General features: G+C 34.0%; 3 protein-coding genes across 13 annotated transcripts; 2 read left to right on the top strand and 1 right to left on the bottom strand.

The window, feature by feature from the left end:
- Positions 1-269: 269 nt before the first annotated feature.
- LOC134257938 (solute carrier family 23 member 1-like) lies at positions 270-17980 on the top strand. 11 transcript variants are annotated; one of them, XM_062740513.1, is made up of 14 exons: positions 319-333; positions 969-1036; positions 5483-5536; positions 7373-7553; positions 7741-7898; positions 9163-9254; positions 9582-9682; positions 9975-10156; positions 13008-13128; positions 13350-13506; positions 13691-13944; positions 14333-14606; positions 14776-14871; positions 17518-17980. In XM_062740513.1, exons 3-14 carry the CDS (start codon positions 5508-5510, stop codon positions 17724-17726), a joined length of 1854 nt encoding a protein of 617 aa, XP_062596497.1. In that variant the 5' UTR covers positions 319-333; positions 969-1036; positions 5483-5507; the 3' UTR covers positions 17727-17980. The 11 variants fall into 11 exon arrangements, with proteins under 11 accessions (XP_062596500.1, XP_062596497.1, XP_062596495.1 ...); XM_062740511.1 differs by lacking the exon at positions 319-333 and adding an exon at positions 337-407; XM_062740512.1 differs by lacking the exon at positions 319-333 and adding an exon at positions 388-452.
- On the bottom strand, positions 14869-17018 carry LOC134257940 (neurocalcin homolog). Its single transcript, XM_062740520.1, has 2 exons — positions 15988-17018; positions 14869-15803 (listed from the first exon to the last, which is right to left on the bottom strand). Exons 1-2 carry the CDS (start codon positions 16363-16365, stop codon positions 15618-15620), a joined length of 564 nt encoding a protein of 187 aa, XP_062596504.1. The 5' UTR covers positions 16366-17018; the 3' UTR covers positions 14869-15617.
- Positions 17981-19822: 1842 nt separating the features above from the next.
- Positions 19823-20343, top strand: LOC134257929 (aquaporin-4-like; the record flags this gene model as incomplete). The annotated part of the gene is made up of 1 exon (XM_062740499.1): positions 19823-20343. A coding segment is annotated over exon 1 (447 nt), but the record flags the coding sequence as incomplete, so codon positions are not given.
- Positions 20344-20347: the final 4 nt, after the last annotated feature.

The following is a 20347-nucleotide window of genomic DNA, read 5'->3' as shown; positions in this document are numbered from 1 at the left end:
AATGGGTGGCAATGTAGCTCTCCGGTCTGTCAAAATATTTTTTCGGAGAGCTACAGTTCTGCAGCTACCATATACCCCAGTTCTCAAGGTGAACTCGACATAAAATATAGACCATGAAGACTGTCGCGTCTGTTCCTTTTTTTTTTTTTTGGATGTTTTATGACGAGTGACACCAACTTCACATACATATATGACAAATAGTGCTCTTTTCACCGTTTATTGAAAATACTTTTTTACCTTTATAAACCTTCCATAAAAAGGTTCTTCAGATCTAACTCTAGATAAAGAGGACATTTTGTTGCTAGAGGACGCTCTGTCGAGCAGATGAAACAGGTAAACATTAGTTTGGAGGAAAGTGTTGTCCAGTCACGAGTAATTGCTGGCCTTAGAGAGCGGGTGGGTGACCGGTAAGGGTGTCACATTACTTCAAGGTTTTAATTTGTTTAAACTGAGTAAGTAAATATTTATGTTTACTTTAAAAACAAGTTTGAAGGAAATATATCCTTAGGACTCTTCCATTTTCAATGAATTTTTCTGAGATGCTTCTTGATTCTGACGTAGAATGGCTAGAAGTGTATATTTACCGTATTTAAAATACGGACATTTACAGATATTTATTTTACAAAATAAATCAAAATTTGCTGTCGTTCATTTTTGTGAAGGTTGGTAGATTTTGTTTTATATGACCTGGAACAGTTCTGAAAAAACCTTTTTTTTATTACATGTATTATTAAAGTGGCTAAATGTTTAACTTTTGAAAGGTTTGGTTTCTATCATTATTAATGAGGATTTCAATTACCGTTGAAATAAAACCCCGTTGTTAGAATTTCATTGATTAAAGACGAACCAATCCATTATTTGCACGAAAATTTTCTGGAAATGCTTTTCAAGGAAAACATTTGCATATCACGGAATCTCACAGTATAAGAATGTACATTATAAAGGAGAATGTTATCAAACATCTTTAGTTAGACGGGATCTAGATCGTAGACAGAGAAGAGATGGGACAAATGGAGATCAAAAGGTGAAGAGTCGTGTGAGTGGTCAACAGTTTTAATGATTTGATATGTTTCATGTATAATACCGGGTAAATATGCATATATATGACTGTGCTTAAAAGTTTTTAATCGGTATCTTAAGTTTTGTCTTTTTTAACTTCTCTGCGTGAACATTAAATATGCACTTTAATTTTTTATATTAAAATTATTGCAAAAGTCATATCTGTGCAGGCTTGTTGTTTCGAATTTCTTTATTAACGGTCATTGAACCGACACAAGCAGAACTAATATACAAGCATTATGCGCGTAAATAGGTTTTATTGATAAGCTTTCAGCTAAAGTATTCATGTATTTGACTCTTAAGTCAAAAACTTCAATATTTAAGATTCAAAAATCCTTTTAGCATAGCTTGCAGGGCAAAATTGGCCAAAAAAGACACTTCAATAGACAAATTTATGAAGGAATGACATGCATTTTTGTCGTTAAAAGTTATCTCTCTTTTCATAGTATCAATGAACCTTAAATATTGCTCAAACATAATTTTAATAAACATTTTGTTAAAATTAGAAATTGAAATGTTTAAATTTTAAAATTTTGACGTAAGCTTCTCCTCAGTTTTTAAACTTTGGTCGATTTTCACTCTTTTAAAAATCTTCAAAACATGAAACACTATATTTCACAATTTTCTGCCTTGCAATTTGTCACAAAAATCAAACGTAACTTGCTTGCTAAGCAGAATGGTCAATTGAAGCAGGTAATAAAGTTGTTGACAAAGGACAACATAGCAGTTCATATCCATTAGCTGATATTTAAAAATATAACAGTTCTGCTTACTTTCAGTTTTGTATGGAGTTTTGGATTTCGCATCACCAATGAATAACCGAATTCTTATGATTTTCAAACTCTTTTGTAGCAAATTAAGAAATATTTTAAAGAGGATTATAGACAGAATTTTTATAAAAAAGGTGTTGTTATTACAAAGTTGTAAATATATGGAATATGAAAGGCACTGGCAAAAAATCTGTGATGTACTTTGAAAAAAAAATCATTTATTTTTATGGTAAAATGTAATTATATGCTAATTTTTAGGATTTACATTAGTTAATTATAAACATTTGAATGCATTTTCCTACTACTGCTGACCCCCCCCTTTTTTTCTTTTAAAATAAAATAACTTTCACGTATACAAGTAAACTTTGTACTGCTGTAAACGAACGAAATTATCAAGACATTCACCATGTATATGTGTTTATATGCTTTGCTTATATATATATATATATATATATATATATATATATATATATATATATATATATATATATATATATATATATATATATATATATATATATAGTCTGCTTTGTGTACTTGTGAAAGCCAATAAAAAAATATAAAAAACTAGAAACTCTTGTTGCTACAGCAACAAAGAAGGTCTTCCGTTCTCCTCTATTTATTTGCATGAATGAGCTTTTATCTATGTTAAAAAGGCATATAATATTTTAAATGATTTAAGGAAAACAAACGGCCGGAGGTGTAACTTACCAAGATTCGATTCTCGACGTTACTTTAGACAATGATAGTCTTAATTACATTTACAAAAATTATTTTCAATTTTTGTTCCCCGCTTGAAAAGTGGGGGATATTAATTTGGGTTTGTCCGTCCGTCTTTCTGTCTGTCTGTAACGCTTTCGTTTCCACACGATATCTCGAGAACCCATTGAGCTTTTGCAATGAAATTTAGCATAGCAACTCCCTATGGACTAAAGAAGACCCCTATTGATTTTGAGGTCAAAAGGTCAAAGGTCAAGGTCATAAATAAGCAAATTCTGTCTGTTATAACACTTTCGTTTCCACACGATATCTCTAGAACCATTTGAGCTATTGCAATGAAATTTTACATAACAACTCCCAGTGGCCTAGGGAAGACCCCTATCGATTTTGAGGTCAAAAGGTCAAAGTTCAAGGTCGTAAATTTATACATTCTGTCTGTGTGTAACACTATCATTCCCGGGCGATATTTCAAGAAGATTTTGAGCTTATGCAATGTAATTTTATACCAAAACTCCCTAGGACCTCTCTCACCCCTCTCAAAGTGCCCCGCCCCGTTTGTTTTATTAGTATTTATAGTATTACATGTCGCTATTTTTAGCACAGGGGCATGCGGAGAGTTATTGCGTATAAAACACGTTTTTATATTCTTATACCATCTATTAGAACTGTTTAATAAAGGCTAAATAAATCAAACACCATGGATTGTGTAAAATTTTGACAATATCGAGCATGAATATATACATGTATGTGACTTCACTTCTGCATATACGCGACAACATTTAAAGCGCCTCCGTGGTCTAGTGGTATGTGTCCCGCTTCATAAGTGAGAGGTCCCGGGATCAAATCTCGGACGATCCTTTTTTTTTTAAATTTTCTTTTTTTTTTTAAAATGATAGTATTCAGCATGTAAAAAGAAAAATTTATGAGGTTATAAAAGCATTATTACAGTGTGATAAATATTCCATATAAAAAGAATCTTCTATACACATAATAGAGAATAAGCAATCAAATCTTTATACGCATATTGACATACATGTATTTTATTTGCATCAGTATACATGTATACATTTATTAATTCTACTAATTCAGTCAGGGGGATCCGACTTTTTCCCTAAGCGGGGGACACGAATTTTCTGAATTAGCTTGTTTTTATCACTTTCTGTGACGACTGGAATTGACGTCGAACGCAATTTACTCTATATCTGTTGCCCTATCTTCATGGTATATCATTCAAAAAAGTTTAGTGTTTTGATCTCTTACAGTTTAAGAGATCTCGTAATGTTATCACAAGAAATCACGTGACCGGAAGTAAATTTTTGAAAAGATATTTGCGGTTTTTCTAGACATTTCAGTGTGAATAACATGCCCTAAAATCATCTCAAATGCTCTTTTTATATAAAAAAAAAATATTTATGGGATAGTACGACACTTAATTTATGCAGTTTTTCTCTCATAACCGGAAGAAGTCGTTTTTGTTTCCAGTGGTACTGACATATTCCAAAACTACAAATAAGATGCTAAAATGTATTACTAAGAAAGATTCCATAAAACAAATTGAAATTTTTGATTTATTTGTTCACTTCCTGTGACAAACGGAAGTGACGGCGGACAATGGAAACCCAAACGAGTTTGCCTACTCGTCGAGGTCTATCACTCCTATAAGTCTTGTGTCTTAATCTTTTACCGTTTACAAGATCTAGCTATGATAACTTCCCATTTTGAAGACAGGAAATAACGCAACCGGAATTGAATTTTACAAAGATTTTTGGCTTTAATGTAGACAGTTGCAGTCTGATAAACATATCCAAAAATCATTACAAATACTTTATCCACAAAAAATATTTATGGGATAGTACGACACTTAATTTATGCAGTTTTTCTCTCATAACCGGAAGTTGTCGTTTTTGTTTCCGGTGGTACTGACATATTTCAAAACTACAAATAAGATGCTATAATGTGATGCAAAAAAGTTTTCATTAAGAAAAGTTGAATTTTTCGATTTCTTTGATCACTTCCCGTGACGACCGGAAGTGAGAGGTTTTGCCTATTCAAGATCTACCACTTGTTAAAGTTTGGTGTCTTAATCTTTTACCGTTGATGAGATCTAGCTATGAAAACTTTTCATTTTGAGGACAGAAAATCACGCGACCGGAAGTGAATTTTAAAAAGATATTTGACTTTATTGTAGACAGTTGTAGTTTGCATTACATATCCAAAAATCATTACAAATACTTAATCTATAAAAAATATTTATGAGAAAGAAAAATACTCAAATTATGCAGTTTTTCTCGAATAACCGGAAGTTGTCGTTTTTGTTTCCGGTGGGACTGACATATTTCGAAACTACAAATAAGATGCTATAAAATGATGCAAAAAAAGTTCCAAAAAAGAAAAAGTTGAAATTTTCGATTTCTTTGATCACTTCCTGTGACGACCGGAAGTGACGGCGGACAATCTTAACCCAAATGGACTCGCCTACTTATCAAGATCTATTACTCATATAAGTTTGGTGTCTTAATCTCTTACCGTTTCTGAGATATGACTATGACAAAATATTTTTGAATAAGACGGAAATCGGACATATCTGACGACCGGAAGTGATTTTTGAAAAAATGAAAAAATATTCTGAGCGTATTTTCATTCTCTATCATCCCTGAAAATTTCAAGAAAATCCGTCCATCCATCTCTGAGAAATCCGCCTGACAAGAAAAGGGGAAAAAAATAATAATAATAAAAAGAAACAGTAGAATCACTATAAGGTCTTCCGTCTGAAACGGAAGACCTTAAAAAGAAGAAATATTTTAATAAAAACATGACAAACGAAATGTAACAAGCACACTCCTGTATATACATGAAATATATATATATATTTTTTTTTTAAATCAAATGTAATGTCAACAATTGCTTAATATTTTTTTTTATATTTTTTTCAGTTTTTATTTTTGATTTGTGGAAAACATGACCCAAAACTTCAGCCTTTCAGTAATGTAAGTATGGTCAAACAAGAGCTATAGTATTATTACATGTAGTTAACAGATTTTCCTTAAAAATGAATAGAGTCCTGTTCTAAATTTTATATTTAACGTACTACCATCCGGTATATTCAAAATTTAGAACAGAAGTTTTAGCCATTTGTTTCAATTATCTTTTAATCTCTGTAAATTGTATATAATATTTATAATAATTACACGTATATTATTATACAGATTTCTACATATTGTATACTTCAGTATCAAAACACCACGAAGCTTTCTTATGGAGAAAAAGGGTTTATTATGTGTACATTCCAAGGGAAATTTGATATACATTGTACATATGGATACACGTCTGATTGTTCTGTATTGCTGGTTGTGTTTTCTCCTTCCTTATTTAGAAGTAAGGATCGGTTAATTGTTTAATAATGTAACGATTGGATGTTATCATTCAAATACCAGAAGTAAGTTTATTTGACCTTTACCTTTAGGATAGGTGTAGGCTATATTAAACATCAATATTGTCACAAACCACAGAGTAAAGTGTTGAAAAGGCGAAAATTGCATCAAGAGGCCTGTGGGGCAAACCGCTCACCTGAATCATCAGCCTATTTTTGGAAGCAAATAATTTTGTCAGTCCATAAATTAAACAATCTTAATTTACAGTATATCGAGGTTTGATATCGATTTGACAAATTTTACCTTTTCCTATTCGTCTTTTGTCTATGCATTTTCTATACACCATTCGTTTCTCAAAGCCGAGACCCCTGGGCTTTGCTTTGAGCAAAGATTAAAAATTAAATATAAATATAAAAAATTGATCTTTTTATAACGATTGGCAACAGTAATATTTTTCCTCTATGTCCTGGGAAAAGATAATGACCTTGACCTGGCATTGACTCAAATGCAAAACGGCCAAATTTTATCTACTAATACCATCACCTAGTGATATTGTCTTGATTCTGTGAAAATTTCTGTAAATTTTAAATACAAGAAATACATGGGAAAATTAAAGAAAATAATTCTTAAACAGGATTATAAAAGATGCTTTCAAGAAAGCAAGACAAGATGTTAAAAACAGCTTGAGGTTGCAGTCTCTCTCTCTCTCTGGAAAACTGTTATTACTGTTATTTGTAGCCCAAATCAATGTATTCAGGATAAGCAAATACGGAATGATTTTTTTCGACTAAATCACTTTGGAAAAAAACTAAGATGAAATTGACCCATCAGTCGCGAATTTGGAATATCTACAGACATCAAATGACAGGTATATTTTAAGGAAAGCTGAATCAAGACTTTGGCTCGGGTGAGCTGAAAATATAGAGACCGAATTACCAACAATCTGATGTTTGTTTCGGAGAAAGAGGGGTCATAGAGCAAATTTTCAAAATCTTTTTTAGACCTTTTTTTAGAGAACAAGTTGATTATGGGTAAATATTTAACCAACAAGGGATAGCCATAAAAGGACTTTGATTCTACTTCTTATTTAGAAGTAAACATTTTTAGAACAATACGAGTAAATTCATCAATTTCAATATCGAAGGAGGGTATATATTATTATGTAATTAAATGTCAAAATGATGGGTCACCCCCTCCCCCTTTCCTCAGTCGTGTAGCATCTTAATCATCATAAAGTGAAATAATTGGCATTTATAATAACTAGCTGTAGTAATTAATTAATGTCTTTTGAGCACAGCTGGCTTCGGCCTGTTGACTGACAGTTTTTCTATTTGTCATATTTTCCTGCCTTACGAGTGATAAAAATCAGGTCGTTGTACGTGCGTACTGCTTTAGAGCTTTTTCGTAAACAATCATGAATGATAGTGAAGTTCGCGTTCCTCTTACTTCCAGATCGGACGACAATGGCGTTAAAGCCCCTACCCCTAAGATTACGGAGGTTACGGTGCCCTGCTGTGGGGCCCCCCTCCCAGCGGAGGATTCCCAGGAGGGTATCAGTGACATAGCCCGCCAGCTGGAATACCGTGTGGCCGATGACCCTCCCATTCATCTATGCTTTGTGTATGGATTACAGGTAAATACATGTGTTTTATGACTTCAGCAGCAATATTATCCTTCGACACTATCCTTACTTTCTTCACAGTAGCAAGTATAAACTTGGAGAAGATTGTGACAATGAATCTCTCTCTCTCTGAGTCTCTCTCTTTCTCTCTCTCTTTCTCTAAGAGGAAAATATTTAATTTTAAAAATCTTTTTAATAGCAAGTCCTGCTGAGCATCAGTTCGACGATTTCCATCCCTATTATCGTCAGTCGTTACATCTGTGTAGGGGACATGGAGCTCGTGACGGCGGAGATCATGTCCACTTTCCTGTTTATGGTCGGCGTGTGTACGTTCCTACAGTGTACGATCGGCGTCAGGTGAGACAGCTGGTCAAGCACTTAACCTCACAAGAATGCTAAGTATGGAGCGCGGGGGATAAAATATGTCTATTTCTTTGCTGGGGGAAATAACAATGATACACATGCTACATACATATATGATTTTTTTTAAAAAAAAAAAACAAGCTACATGTATTTGCAGGGATATCTGTGTAGTTTCATAAAATGTTTATCGATAGATTTTTTTTTATGTTTTATTTGATTTAAATGTATTTTGTTATATTGAAGAATGGTTATTTGTTCAGGCTTTGTACAAACCAAACCAAATCTGTAGAGCACTTGCCCTGACACATGTTATAAACTGTGGCACAGCATGTTCATTTTGATAAGATAAAATAGGTAACAGGTCAGTAGTAAACTTGGGGAGGGATATGACAAAATTAGAGTTTGTAGTATTTTAAAGTTAATATTGACTTGGAAATTAAAGTTGATATACAGAAATGGAAAATTTGGGTTTCCTTAGAACTCTCATCTAATTTAAAAAACGTATTATTTTGAAATAATTATTTCATTATGAAAATCAATGAAAAAAACTGATTTATACAACTGAACATTGACAACATGTACTTATAAAATCAATATGCAAGCTTTGGACAGGATATACCGAGACAATGCTATTAAGATGTATATAAACTGTAACACATTAAATATATATTTACAACAGAATTCATTTTGTGCCCTTTCTGCAAGTTATAATTTTGTTTGCCTCTATAATGGAATCAACAAACAGACACTCTTCTCCTTGAAATTAAACATTCACAATCATATAGTAGTATATCGCCAGGTCCACTGTTCTGGTCATTGATTAAGATTTGAAGGTCGTTGGTCGAGTTATTCAATAATTAAGTTCTATTTGACATGGATCAGAGCACACACTTAAATAAAATGTGGTCGTGTGTGACTTTCAAGTAAAGTTCAATTTAGATTAGTTTCATTGCATTTGGTCCGTTTTAGGATGAAGCTTAGATTGATCCCCACCCCCATCCCCCATCCCGTCATCAGTGCGCAAGAACAATTCCAGGAAAATCATAAAATAAACATTTTAAAAAGTATGAATCAATAAAAAAAATTAAAAGTATATCCTGAAGTAGCCGGATGTCATAACAACAAGCTGGTCTGAAAATATCTCCTCATTTATCTTTTGCATGACCACAAATTAAAATCTTAGTTCTAAATAATAAAAGAAATCTTACATTTGAATCAAATCTTTATTCATATGTCAATGAGAACCCCTGTGTTGTAGACTTCCGCTGATACAGGGCGGCTGCCATAAGTTCCTTCCCGCCATCTCGGCCCTGATGAGCATCCCAATATGGAAGTGTCCAGAAATCCAAGGTTTTTCTTTTAAAAAAAAATACTTTAACCTTGATAATGGTATTCTTAAACAAGCAGAAATACTCAATTACAGAGTGAAAAAAGATAGGTATTCTAACAGAACTTCTTCTTTCTTCCATGATTTTATACTTAAATTCTATTTTTAAATTAAAGAAAATAAACAATTAAAACCATTATCATTTTGATTGGCCTGTTGATCCCCTTCAAACGATATGGTAATCATATTTCTGCCATTATCCGGTTCTTTTAATGAATCAAAATTCGACACTTTCAACTGGATGGAAAACGCTGTAGATAAAACATAAACTCTTAATTTTAATTTGACAGCCTCGTCATCGGGGAACCTTACAATTACCAACAGTAGCAGTAACGGCACCTCGCCTCCTGTGTACGACCCTACTGAAGTATGGCAGTCACGTATGAGAGAGGCAAGTTAAACGTCATTATAATATCGCACACGTGTGATTTCGTTAATTAACTTTTTCTAAAGGCAGTAAATCATGCTCTCTATTTTAAAATGACCATATAAAAACAAAATAATATAGAATGCAAAATGATATTGCGTTGTCGTATATTCAAAACTGCGCTGCGACATAACTTCTACAAGACTGTGGGAATAAATGAAGTAATTTGAAATTATGGTAAACATTTCCCTGAATATTTCATAAAACTAGGATGTATAATTTATAGATATATCAATATCTTGAATGTTTTATTTAGATTCAAGGTGGGATAATGTTGGCCTCACTAACACAAATTTTGATTGGTGCCACTGGGCTGCTGGGCTGGCTTTTGAAGTTTATCGGACCACTGACAATCGTGCCTACTATCACGCTGGTCGGGTTGTCCCTGATAGACGTCTCCATTGTGTTCTGTGAGACACACTGGGGCATAGCAGCTATGTAAGACAACTTAATTATTTTGAAAGACATTGGAATATACTGGTATTTTAATGAAGGTGCAAATTTATTGAGTAGCTTAAATTACAGCTTCTTACTTTAATATCTAAAAAAAATCCTTCCTTTTTTGCCCTTTTTTGCAATTTTTTGAATTTCCGATATTTGAAAAACCAGTAAAACTCCCTGTTTCCTGAATGAATTTTTCTTTCATTTTTATTTCCCATTTAGAACAATTTCTACCTGCACTGTTTGTTTTTGTTGTCTTCATTATACCATACTTGGTTTCCCTTTGTCTGACGTTAAACACTGGCTGTACCGTATTTTACTCCGATATTTACGAAATCGATCAACCCGAAATATTCCAAAGACAGCAACAACCTTAAAGATACATATGTATTTATTTTCTCAAAGATCATAACATGAGGCATACAACACAAGACAAGTCCGTCACAACGATCGGGGACACAAAAATTATATGAGTTAGACAAAGATATTCACTGCCAAAACTCCGGATGGAGTAGAGTCTTCTTTTAAGTACTGGTCAATTTTTTTATGAAATAGCGTCGCCAAATTGTCCACCCTCACCCAAAATTGTGAGTGCAAAACAGTAGGAGACCTAGCACCAACACCCGTAGTTCCACAGGCCTGCAAGAAATACTGATCGAACAAGACTATTGAGTACAGCATACGAGGGCTGTTCAATAAATAATGTCCTAGGTGCTCGGAAAGAAGCAAAAGACGCTTTTCAATGATTTAGTCTTCATGATTTTACTTATTAATCTCTTTTAATTAAAACACGTGTCCGTAACATTTTTTTATCCAATGTCTGATTGTTTTAAGAACTCATTTTTGGGTATGACCCTTAGTATACTAGAAAATGGAAGATCCAATAATTTCCTGGACTTGTTTCTTCCTTCTGAAAGGTGTTTTTTCAAGTTTGGAAATAGAAACAAGTCAAAAGGTCAAAGATCTGGCAAATATTGTTAATGTGAAAAAAACATTAACTTTCTGTTTATCCCGAAAACCCTTTACTCTTCAGGGTGTGCGGGTTTGGAAGCTGTCATGAAGAAATTTGTAGTGGATTCCTGATTCTGGGTCCTTCCTCTAATAAACCTTTCGATTTTTTTGCAAAAAAATTGCTTTCTAGACTCCTCCAGAAATTAAACTGTCTCCCCGAATACGAATTTGAACAACAATACCACTAATATTATATTTAAGAAAATTACATATAAATATGTCTTTGTTCTCTTGCATATCTTTGCTCTTGTCAGACCTTCGCTGTTTTTAAAATTATCAAGTACATCTTATGGTAAATTTTGTTTTGAGGGTTTTAAGCAATAGATTCATGTTCCATTATCTGTTTGAATATCAAACAAACGTGGATAACTACAATTACTGATATTTTAAAATAATTGTTCAGACATTCGTACACGCTGTCGTTTTCACTTATTTTTCAAAATATAGTGTGACGTTTGAGTACCAAGCTTTTTTACCGTCAAACGTTTCTTAAAAACTGTGTAAACTACTCCCGATATGATGTCTATCAAATTTGCTATGTGTCTTAAAGTCAATCGTACATCATTAAATATTATTTGTTGAAATTTGGCAAACAGTACATAAGTTGTTATGATTTTTGTTGGCAAGGACGGTACCCATTTTTGATGCCCATTATATAAAATTTTATCATTGAAATCCACCTGCTCATTTGTCTATAAAACAGTCATTGGTTGCTGTAAATGTCACATATTTCAGTGAATATTTCTTTGGGATTTTTAAAAAGTTTTAAAGCAGCTTTAATGAAGTTTTTATTTTCACTCGAGTTCACTGATTCTTTACCATTCATTTATAATGCAGTGTCTCGAATAACCCTTGTTTCCCAGCTTCTCACGATGAAACTATGTGATGAAAAGTGGTCACATAAACTGTTATAAATTCATTAAAGATTCAGTAATGAGAGAAAGTCAATTTTAATGTCATAATTATGATATCTGTATTGTATGTCATACAGTTCAGGACATTATTTATTGAACAGCCCTCGCATATACGAGATGTATTTGTCTAGTCTAAAAAATCACAAACTCTCCAAAATTATCGATCTTTCCCTTTACTGTTTTGAAATCTTGAGGCACACTGACCTTACTTTTAGTAATTTGTTTCTGTTAATTTTTAAACTTTTCCCTCTCTCTTTTGATCGAAGCTCGATGTTTTCATCACTCGCGATGCAAACACAACCGCAATCGGCACTGTATGTTTCTTTTACTTGGTTTCCTTTTGTAGAAAGTTATTCCCGACTACATTGTGTTTTTGTTTCTGTTACTTTGTTGTTGTTTTGTTGCAGAACGTTATTCCTAGTTATACTGTCCTGTGTTTGTTTCTGTTGCTTTGTTATCTTTTGCAGGACGTTATTCCTGGTTATACTGTGTTTTTGTTTCTGTTACTTTGCTATCTTTTGCAGGACGTTATTCCTGGTTATACTGTGTTTTTGTTTCTGTTACTTTGCTATCTTTTGCAGGACGTTATTCCTGGTTATACTGTGTTTTTGTTTCTGTTACTTTGCTATCTTTTGCAGGACGTTATTCCTGGTTATACTGTGTTTTTGTTTCTGTTACTTTGCTATCTTTTGCAGGACGTTATTCCTAGTTATACTGTGCTTTTGTTTCTGTTACTTTGCTATCTTTTGCAGGACGTTATTCCTAGTTATACTGTGCTTTTGTTTCTGTTACTTTGCTATCTTTTGCAGGACGTTATTCCTAGTTATACTGTGTTTTTGTTTCTGTTACTTTGCTATCTTTTGCAGGACGTTATTCCTGGTTATACTGTGCTTTTGTTTCTGTTACTTTGCTATCTTTTACAGGACGTTATTCCTAGTTATACTGTTCTCTTTGTATCTCGGAAACGTATCTATTCCAATGAAGGTCTACCAGAGAAAGAAAGGATGCGTGTACATCAGCTACCCGGCCTTCAAACTGCTCCCTGTGAGTTAATATCCTACATTAACTAAGCTCAGCTTGGAAGTTAATGTTCCTTTTTATTTTGAAAATTACCATCCTCTCTGTTTCGTAGGTTTATTGAGGGAAATTATATTACGGTTCTCTGTACCTCTCCATGTTTAATAAAAGTTAATTATATCAAGATGTCTGGTTTATTAATTGCACATACATTTATTTGAGATGTGAGATCCTTTCCACCGTTTAAGGTTATATTGGCCGTACTGATATCTTGGCTGGTATGTGGTATCCTGACGATCTCTGGCGCCTTCTCTGACAATCCTAAGGCTCTGGAGTATCAGGCGAGAACGGATGCCAGTGTTAAAGTCTTACACAACGCCAACTGGTTCTTCTTCCCATACCCAGGTGAGCGAATATTAATAACCATATAATTTACAAGGCATCCGTATGTCTTTAAGCATCTCAGTAAAGATTCTGCACCAACAATAAATAGTAATAATATAGCAACTTTAATTTACATGAGGGAGTTATAGTCAAATAGCAACTTTAATTTACATGAGGGAATTGCAACAAATTATTGCCTACCTAGGTCAGTGGGGACTGCCGACAGTAAGTGCAGCAAGCTATATGGGTATGATGGCAGCAACATTAACTTCTATCATTGAATCTGTGGGCGATTACTACGCATGTGCACGGATATCCGGCGAATCACCGCCGCCTGCACATGCTGTAAACAGAGGCATTGCTATAGAAGGCTTTGGCAGCCTAATCTCAGGAGCGGTGGGCTCAGGGGGTGCAACTACTTCTTACAGTCAAAACGTTGGTGCTATTGGTTTTACTAAGGTATGTTTTCTGATTGCTTCTTGAATGCTTATTATACTCCCTCCCCCGCTTGATGAGCGGGTGTCCGTCTTTCCGTCTGTCAGTCGTTTTGTACGTCTGTTACGCTTAGGGATGCTCATCTCTTATCATCAACAGTCTTCTACTTTGCTACTTAACTAAATAAAATTCGTTCAGATTTCACAGAATCTTTATTTTTATTAATATATGCTCCTTCTAAATGTTTTGATCAGACAGATTTTAGGACTTTATCAAAGTAAAAAACGTACTTTGCTTTTGTACTCAGAGGGGAATAGGGGTATCTTTTTGTGAGCTTGCTGCTCACAGCACTTCCATTTTCCATTCAATATTCTATTTCTGCTGAAAATAATCGAAAACTTTTTTCTTTAAGATTGCCAGTAGAAGAGCCTTTCAGGCAGCTGGAATTATTTTTATCCTGTGTGGAATATTTGGTAAATTTGGCGCTCTTTTGACTATGATGCCAAAACCAGTTCTGGGAGGTATTGTCGTCATCAGTTTTGGAATGGTGACGTCAGTGGGTTTATCCAGTTTACAGTTTGTGAACTTGTCGTCTGGAAGAAATCTCTGCATTATAGGACTTTCACTGTTGCTAGGACTTATGATTCCCAATTACCTCAACAAACGAAAAGGGGTCATAAACACAGGTAAGAATTACTGTATCTGTTTGTTCCACAGTAACCCCAGTATAAGATGCTCAGGAAAATGGATAAAGAAATTATATACATAACAAATATCGTACTTTATTTGCTCCAATTCAATAGTTTATAAATGTACAAATAACTGATTAATCAATTTAATATCTACTTCACCAAGGCAATGCAGAAGCAGATCAAGTGATACTCGTGTTACTGAGTACGTCGATGTTTGTGGGAGGGGTGGTGGGCTTCCTCCTAGATAACACGGTGCCAGGTAAAAATCAAAATCCTCTCTTACAGTTGATAAGCTATATTGATCATTTACGTACAAATGTATCGTTTTTGCACAACAAGTTGACCAGACAAGGCCGGGTGAGTTTTCTGTTGACAAGTTACGTTCTACGATTTAGGAGTAACATGTTGTTACTTTCCCTATCGTCATAAACGAATATATCTTCCGTACAAAAAAGTCGAGACTCGCATAGACATGCGTTGATTGTTCGGTGACTTGTACAGAAAGTTTTTGTAAGAAATTTCTAAATGTTTATGTTAATGGTTGTGATTAAATGTAAAAAAGTTCAAGCAGTATGGGAAAACTCTCTTAGCGAATTAGTAGGATGATAAATATCTTCAGCTAAAATTTACTTTAATTTATTTAAACTTACTGTAAGTCCAATTAAGCATACATGTGCAGCGAAGGTTTAGCAATATGTTGATCAGAAGCTGGAATTCCTGCTTAACGGATCTAAAGCTTAAAACCAAATTTCCGTTTATACACAAATCCTTTGAAATTTATTTCTTTTGTTATTGTGATGACTCCTTATACATGTACGAGGTTTGATTTTTCAATATGAACTTCGATGTGAGTCGGTAGAGTGTTTTGAATCAAGATTCGATAGAAAGTGTTGCAATACCACACTTACTTATTTATAGACAAATGTTTTATCTCCTAATACAGAGACTGCTTACAGTAACAGACATCACTATCCGGTACCATTCTTACAAATGGGTGGTTTGATTTTATGTCAGTCCTTGCAGAAAATTAACAATGGATTGATCCGCCTTCACCCCATCCCTAAATTCTGCCAGCGACAGTTTGTCGTCTGCGTTTTTGTCCATGCGTTTGAAAATGAGTTCAGTCCTTTCCTCTGGGGTAGATTTCTTATGCTCAGACTTCATTGTAGATGCAACCATTTTATGGATTGCCTGAAAATTTAAAAATATTGTCATTAGTGGTCTTTATAATGGAACCTATATTGATTCACATATGAATACAAAAATATCAGAAACGTGCATTTATCATATACGGTTTTTTCCATTATTCATAACCTGTGAAAATCAATAAACATTAAACTTGAGTTTTAAAGTCATGTGTCCCGTGTCGGCTTACCTTAATGATTTCTAACATCTCAGGCTTCGTAATATAACCATCTCCATCTAAATCATAGATTCTGAAGGCGAATTGTATTTTTTCATCTAAAGTTCCCCTTGAAGAGACGCTGAGAGCACACATAAATTCTCTAAAGTCTAACGAACCATCTTTATTCTCATCGAAAGCCTTGAACACATATTCAGCAAATGATGTGGCGTCTCCACGTGGAAAAAAATTGGCGTAAACTTTCTTGAACTCCTCCATAGTGAGACTGCCCTTTGGGCACTCTTTTATGAATCCTTTGTACCATTGCTGAAGTTCCTCTTCGGTGAAGTTGGTCTGTAGATTAAGGTCACTGAGCTCCCTAGGTCCTAGTTTACTGCTCTGCTTCCCCATGTTACACGGACTTTCATTCACTTGGAAAATTTCAACACCACTATTTGTAATCAATGGTATATTTTTCACATGGCTGCCCTCGTAACCAATATTTTTAATTGTCTGTGGAATAAATCAGATATTCACCGATGATTCTACATTATATTTATCAAATCAAATCAAAGACGTCCTGTTTTGTACAATTCCCTTTCGGAACTATTATAGATTGGAATGATTACAATTCCCTTTCGGAACTATTCCAGATTTAAACAATTTAACGTCAAGATTTCTTCTTGGAGTGTATGTAGCAATTCCATTATGGCTGTTGCTCTTGGTGTACTTTTATGATCCGATCGAATTAGTATTGACCAATGTCCAACTGTTGGCCACTGAATGTTTATTCACCAAGGCGTTTAAAATCGCATGTAGAAAAATTTAAACTCCCAATTTTAATTCTTTGCACTTGAATAATATTCCGAGTCTTCTAACCCCGCGTGAACTTTTTATCAATAAAGAGTTAATTTCCTAATGTATTTAGATATTCTACTTGAGTGGGCATAAAGACCCAGTCTTCAACAGTTGTCAATATTAACAGCGAAGAAAATATTGGTCAGACTCGTTCGCATCTCTACGCACAATAAATTGTAGAAAAAGTCTCACTGCCCCAAATGCAATATTTTTTTAAGAACCGTATATGTAATCAATGAGTCGCCATTGTCAGTTTCGTTTGCAAAAATAAGAGCGAGTGCGTGTGTTTCATGAAAACGGCAGTCTTCGATGACACGTTTCAATAAATTATAGATTAGAAATTTCTCGTACTGCATTTCTGAGAAAGGTTAATTCGAAAAATCGAATATAGGTAGTAGTTTCACTCAATCAATTAATTAATATTAATTTCAATACTTTTACACTAATTTATTTTTAGACGAGTAAATCTCTCTGTACAAATTTATTCTTTCCAAAATTATTATTAGCAGCTTTTCATTTTTATCCTTTTCTTTAAAGAAAATTTCCAAAAGATAATTTATGTACAAGAATTAAAAATCAGTGTGCTTAAATTATATTATTTGCTTGGTTATCATGTCGTTAATTTTCCATTTACCTCTCCCTAGTAAATTCAAAATTTACAACATGATAATTGTCTAATTCTGTAGCTGACTTTCTTTTTCCCAGGTAGCCGAGAGGAGCGAGGAATGCTGAAATGGAAGAAGCAGGTATCGTCTGACTCAGCAGACGACAAGAGGAGAAGACTTCGGGTGTATGAACTACCCTACGTCACGGACTTCTTGTACAGGCATAACATTTTCAGTTACATTCCATTTCTACCAAGTTTCAGGGCACGCCGTCATAAAAAAGACACTCCCAAGGAGTGCAAAAAATGAGGATGTGTTGTGATGACGAGTAATGACTCTGGAAGGGTGGAAGATATACAATACATGTTTAAAAACTTAATCCTTGTCTTCCATAAAATTATATATATTCCATAAACATGTGCTTGGTTTGAGAAATTTATAATTCTTCAAACAATTTACAGGTTATCAGTTTCATTGATTAGTAAACACTTTTAGTGTATATTTTCTGATATATTTTTATTATATGTATCTTTTCAGCATAATAAAACACTTGAAAGATTTAATGTTTTTTTTCTCTACGTCGTGTGTGCAATAGATGTAACTAAAATATTTGATAATTTGCACAAAGGGGTCTTCCGCAGTATGATATTGAACACAGATTTTCTTTTAAATTTTTGATAATCTGCGCAGAAATCTGGTTGCTTTTGATATTACGCAAAGAAGTCTTGTTGCTGTTCAACATTGCCCACAATATTTTTACTGCAGTTTTGGAATGAGCAAAACATCCTTTTTGTAGTGTGATGCCGCACACAACATTCTTGTTGCTGTTCAATATTGTGCACGACATTTTACTGCAGATTGAGAAGGAACAAAACACCCTTTTTGCAGTGTGATTTTGCGCACAACATTCTTGTTGCTATTTGTTATTTCTGAGTGAATCACTGTCTAGATTCTGTAAAATAATTTTAATTTTTTATTTAGTTTATATCTTTTTTTACGTTTGAGGTATAATTTTTATGTGATTTTGTATTTTTTCTAATACCGTAACTATGATGAGTTTGTTTCAAGAAAATTTACTGCAGATTTGAGATTTTCTAAGCAGACAAATTGAAAATTAGTCTATGTTTCCACTTGCAATGGCATAAATACACTTAATTATTGAAATGTCAGCAATGGGAACATTGAATTTTGATGCTAAATTTTCTCAAGAGTGTATTTTTTTAAATTGAAAAATCTAGTTTTATGGTTGATTATGATCCACAGAATATTACTTCAGAAAAGTCGAGAATTTGCTTAAGTTTATACCATTTCACAACAACGTGTTTAAAAATTACTTGTCAATATTTTTTATTTATATCAAATCCAGCTCACAAAAATTGCTTATTGTTTGTTCAAAAACTATGTTTATTCTTTAAGAAAAATATTGAAATGCAAAGCATGTATTTCACAAATTATTTCCTAACGTACAAATCAATGACTTGTTGATAAATCTGAAATCTGAAACATACTTTTATATGAAATAAGCTTTAAGGAGATAACAAACAGTATATTCAAGCTTAAACGTCACTGAACAATACAAACCTGGAACAGAGTAAACACGGACCTCTAAAGGTGGGATCAGAGACATAATTTTACAATATTGATGTTATTGATCATTAACTTTGAAATTTCATCATCTGAAATACATCAGATAACAAAGATATGTTCTAAAATATTGAAATCACTAAAGGTAATTGACCCGAAACTTGAATATTGGATGATATTTGATTATTTGGTATTATATGGGTGAAATATGAGTGTTCTTCAGAGATATGCTTTATACTACCTCTATAATCAATTCTATTTGACATCAATAGTTTACCTCCCTTCAAAGGTTCTGCGAAAACATGTACACTTTGATAAATGAAAATCATACAATTCATAGCATATCTCATCCTGAATGGAACAATATCCATTATAATGTAGCATTAGAAGTTAGATTAGTGATTAATTAAAGTATCAACACCATATCACCTTTATGTGATAAATCAAAGACAACAACATGATGAAATTAATATCTGATGATATTTTGCTGGCCTTTTTTATTCCCGCGACTAATTATAATGCCATCAGTACATTTCTGAGTTGGACCAATATCTATTTGATTAACCTAATGCAGTTTCTCTGGGACTATGCATTGTGGGATCTTATTTTTATGTTACATCGGCTTCTGATGGTGGGATATGGATCACCCAGTACTGATCTAAATGTCTGTGATGCTTTGCGTGACGGAACCATACTCCGGCCCTTTTCTGTCACGGTGAGAGCTGATGAATGCACTCAAAGTGCTGCCCCAGGCGTAGAGGCCTACTTTTGTCGACACACACTCACACCATCATTTTTACTTTCCTCATCATGATCACTTCGTATAAAAACAAAAACGATACAATTGTTATTTTGCTGCAATATTTGAATCTGGTCACATTTTCCCTTTGGCTTCATGGAAAGACCTGCTCGGAGAAGTTTGTCTAAAAGAATCGTATCCGGAGACTGGAAGCGCCGCTTTAGGATGTTGACGAGTATTGACGACCTTCGATCCCTCCGCTTCTGGAAGGCCGTAGTGGCCGAATGTGTCGGGTCACTCCTGCTGATTCTTGTAGGTTGTGGTTCGTGCATAGATTGGGATAAGGAAAACAAAGTGGTGAGGGTATCTCTTTGTTTTGGGCTTTGCTATGCCACTGTTATCTGGACGTTTAATCACGTGAGTGGTGGTCACATAAACCCCTCTATCACGTTTGCTCATTTTGTGACGAGGCGAGTGAGTTTGGCTCGGACTATCTTGTACATTGTGGCTCAGATAATTGGAGCCCTGATCGGGGCTGGGATTCTAAAGGGCCTCACGCCATCATCACGAGGCGGGGCCGCTACAAAACTTCACCCGGAGATGAATA

The sequence above is a fragment of the Saccostrea cucullata genome, unplaced genomic scaffold (assembly GCF_032062105.1).
Source record: "Saccostrea cucullata isolate Sc308-1 unplaced genomic scaffold, CSIRO_AGI_Scuc_v1 ctg800, whole genome shotgun sequence".
Taxonomy (NCBI): domain Eukaryota; kingdom Metazoa; phylum Mollusca; class Bivalvia; order Ostreida; family Ostreidae; genus Saccostrea; species Saccostrea cuccullata.
The sequence above is the reverse complement of the archived record's forward strand: the minus strand, read 5'-3'. Positions and strand labels throughout refer to the sequence as shown.

Bases quoted from the DNA above. Each gene is read 5' to 3' on its own strand.
- LOC134257938 (XM_062740508.1), top strand. From the start codon at position 7,335: ATGAATGATAGTGAAGTTCGCGTTCCTCTTACTTCCAGATCGGACGAC. The intron at 7,899-9,162 runs GTGAGACAGCTG...CCTGTGTTGTAG, and splicing joins CAGTGTACGATCGGCGTCAG to ACTTCCGCTGATACAGGGCG. The intron at 14,872-17,517 runs GTAAAAATCAAA...TCTTTTTCCCAG, and splicing joins CCTAGATAACACGGTGCCAG to GTAGCCGAGAGGAGCGAGGA.
- LOC134257940 (XM_062740520.1), bottom strand. From the start codon at position 16,365: ATGGGGAAGCAGAGCAGTAAACTAGGACCTAGGGAGCTCAGTGACCTT. The intron at 15,804-15,987 runs GTAAGCCGACAC...TTAAATTTTCAG, and splicing joins AGATGTTAGAAATCATTAAG to GCAATCCATAAAATGGTTGC.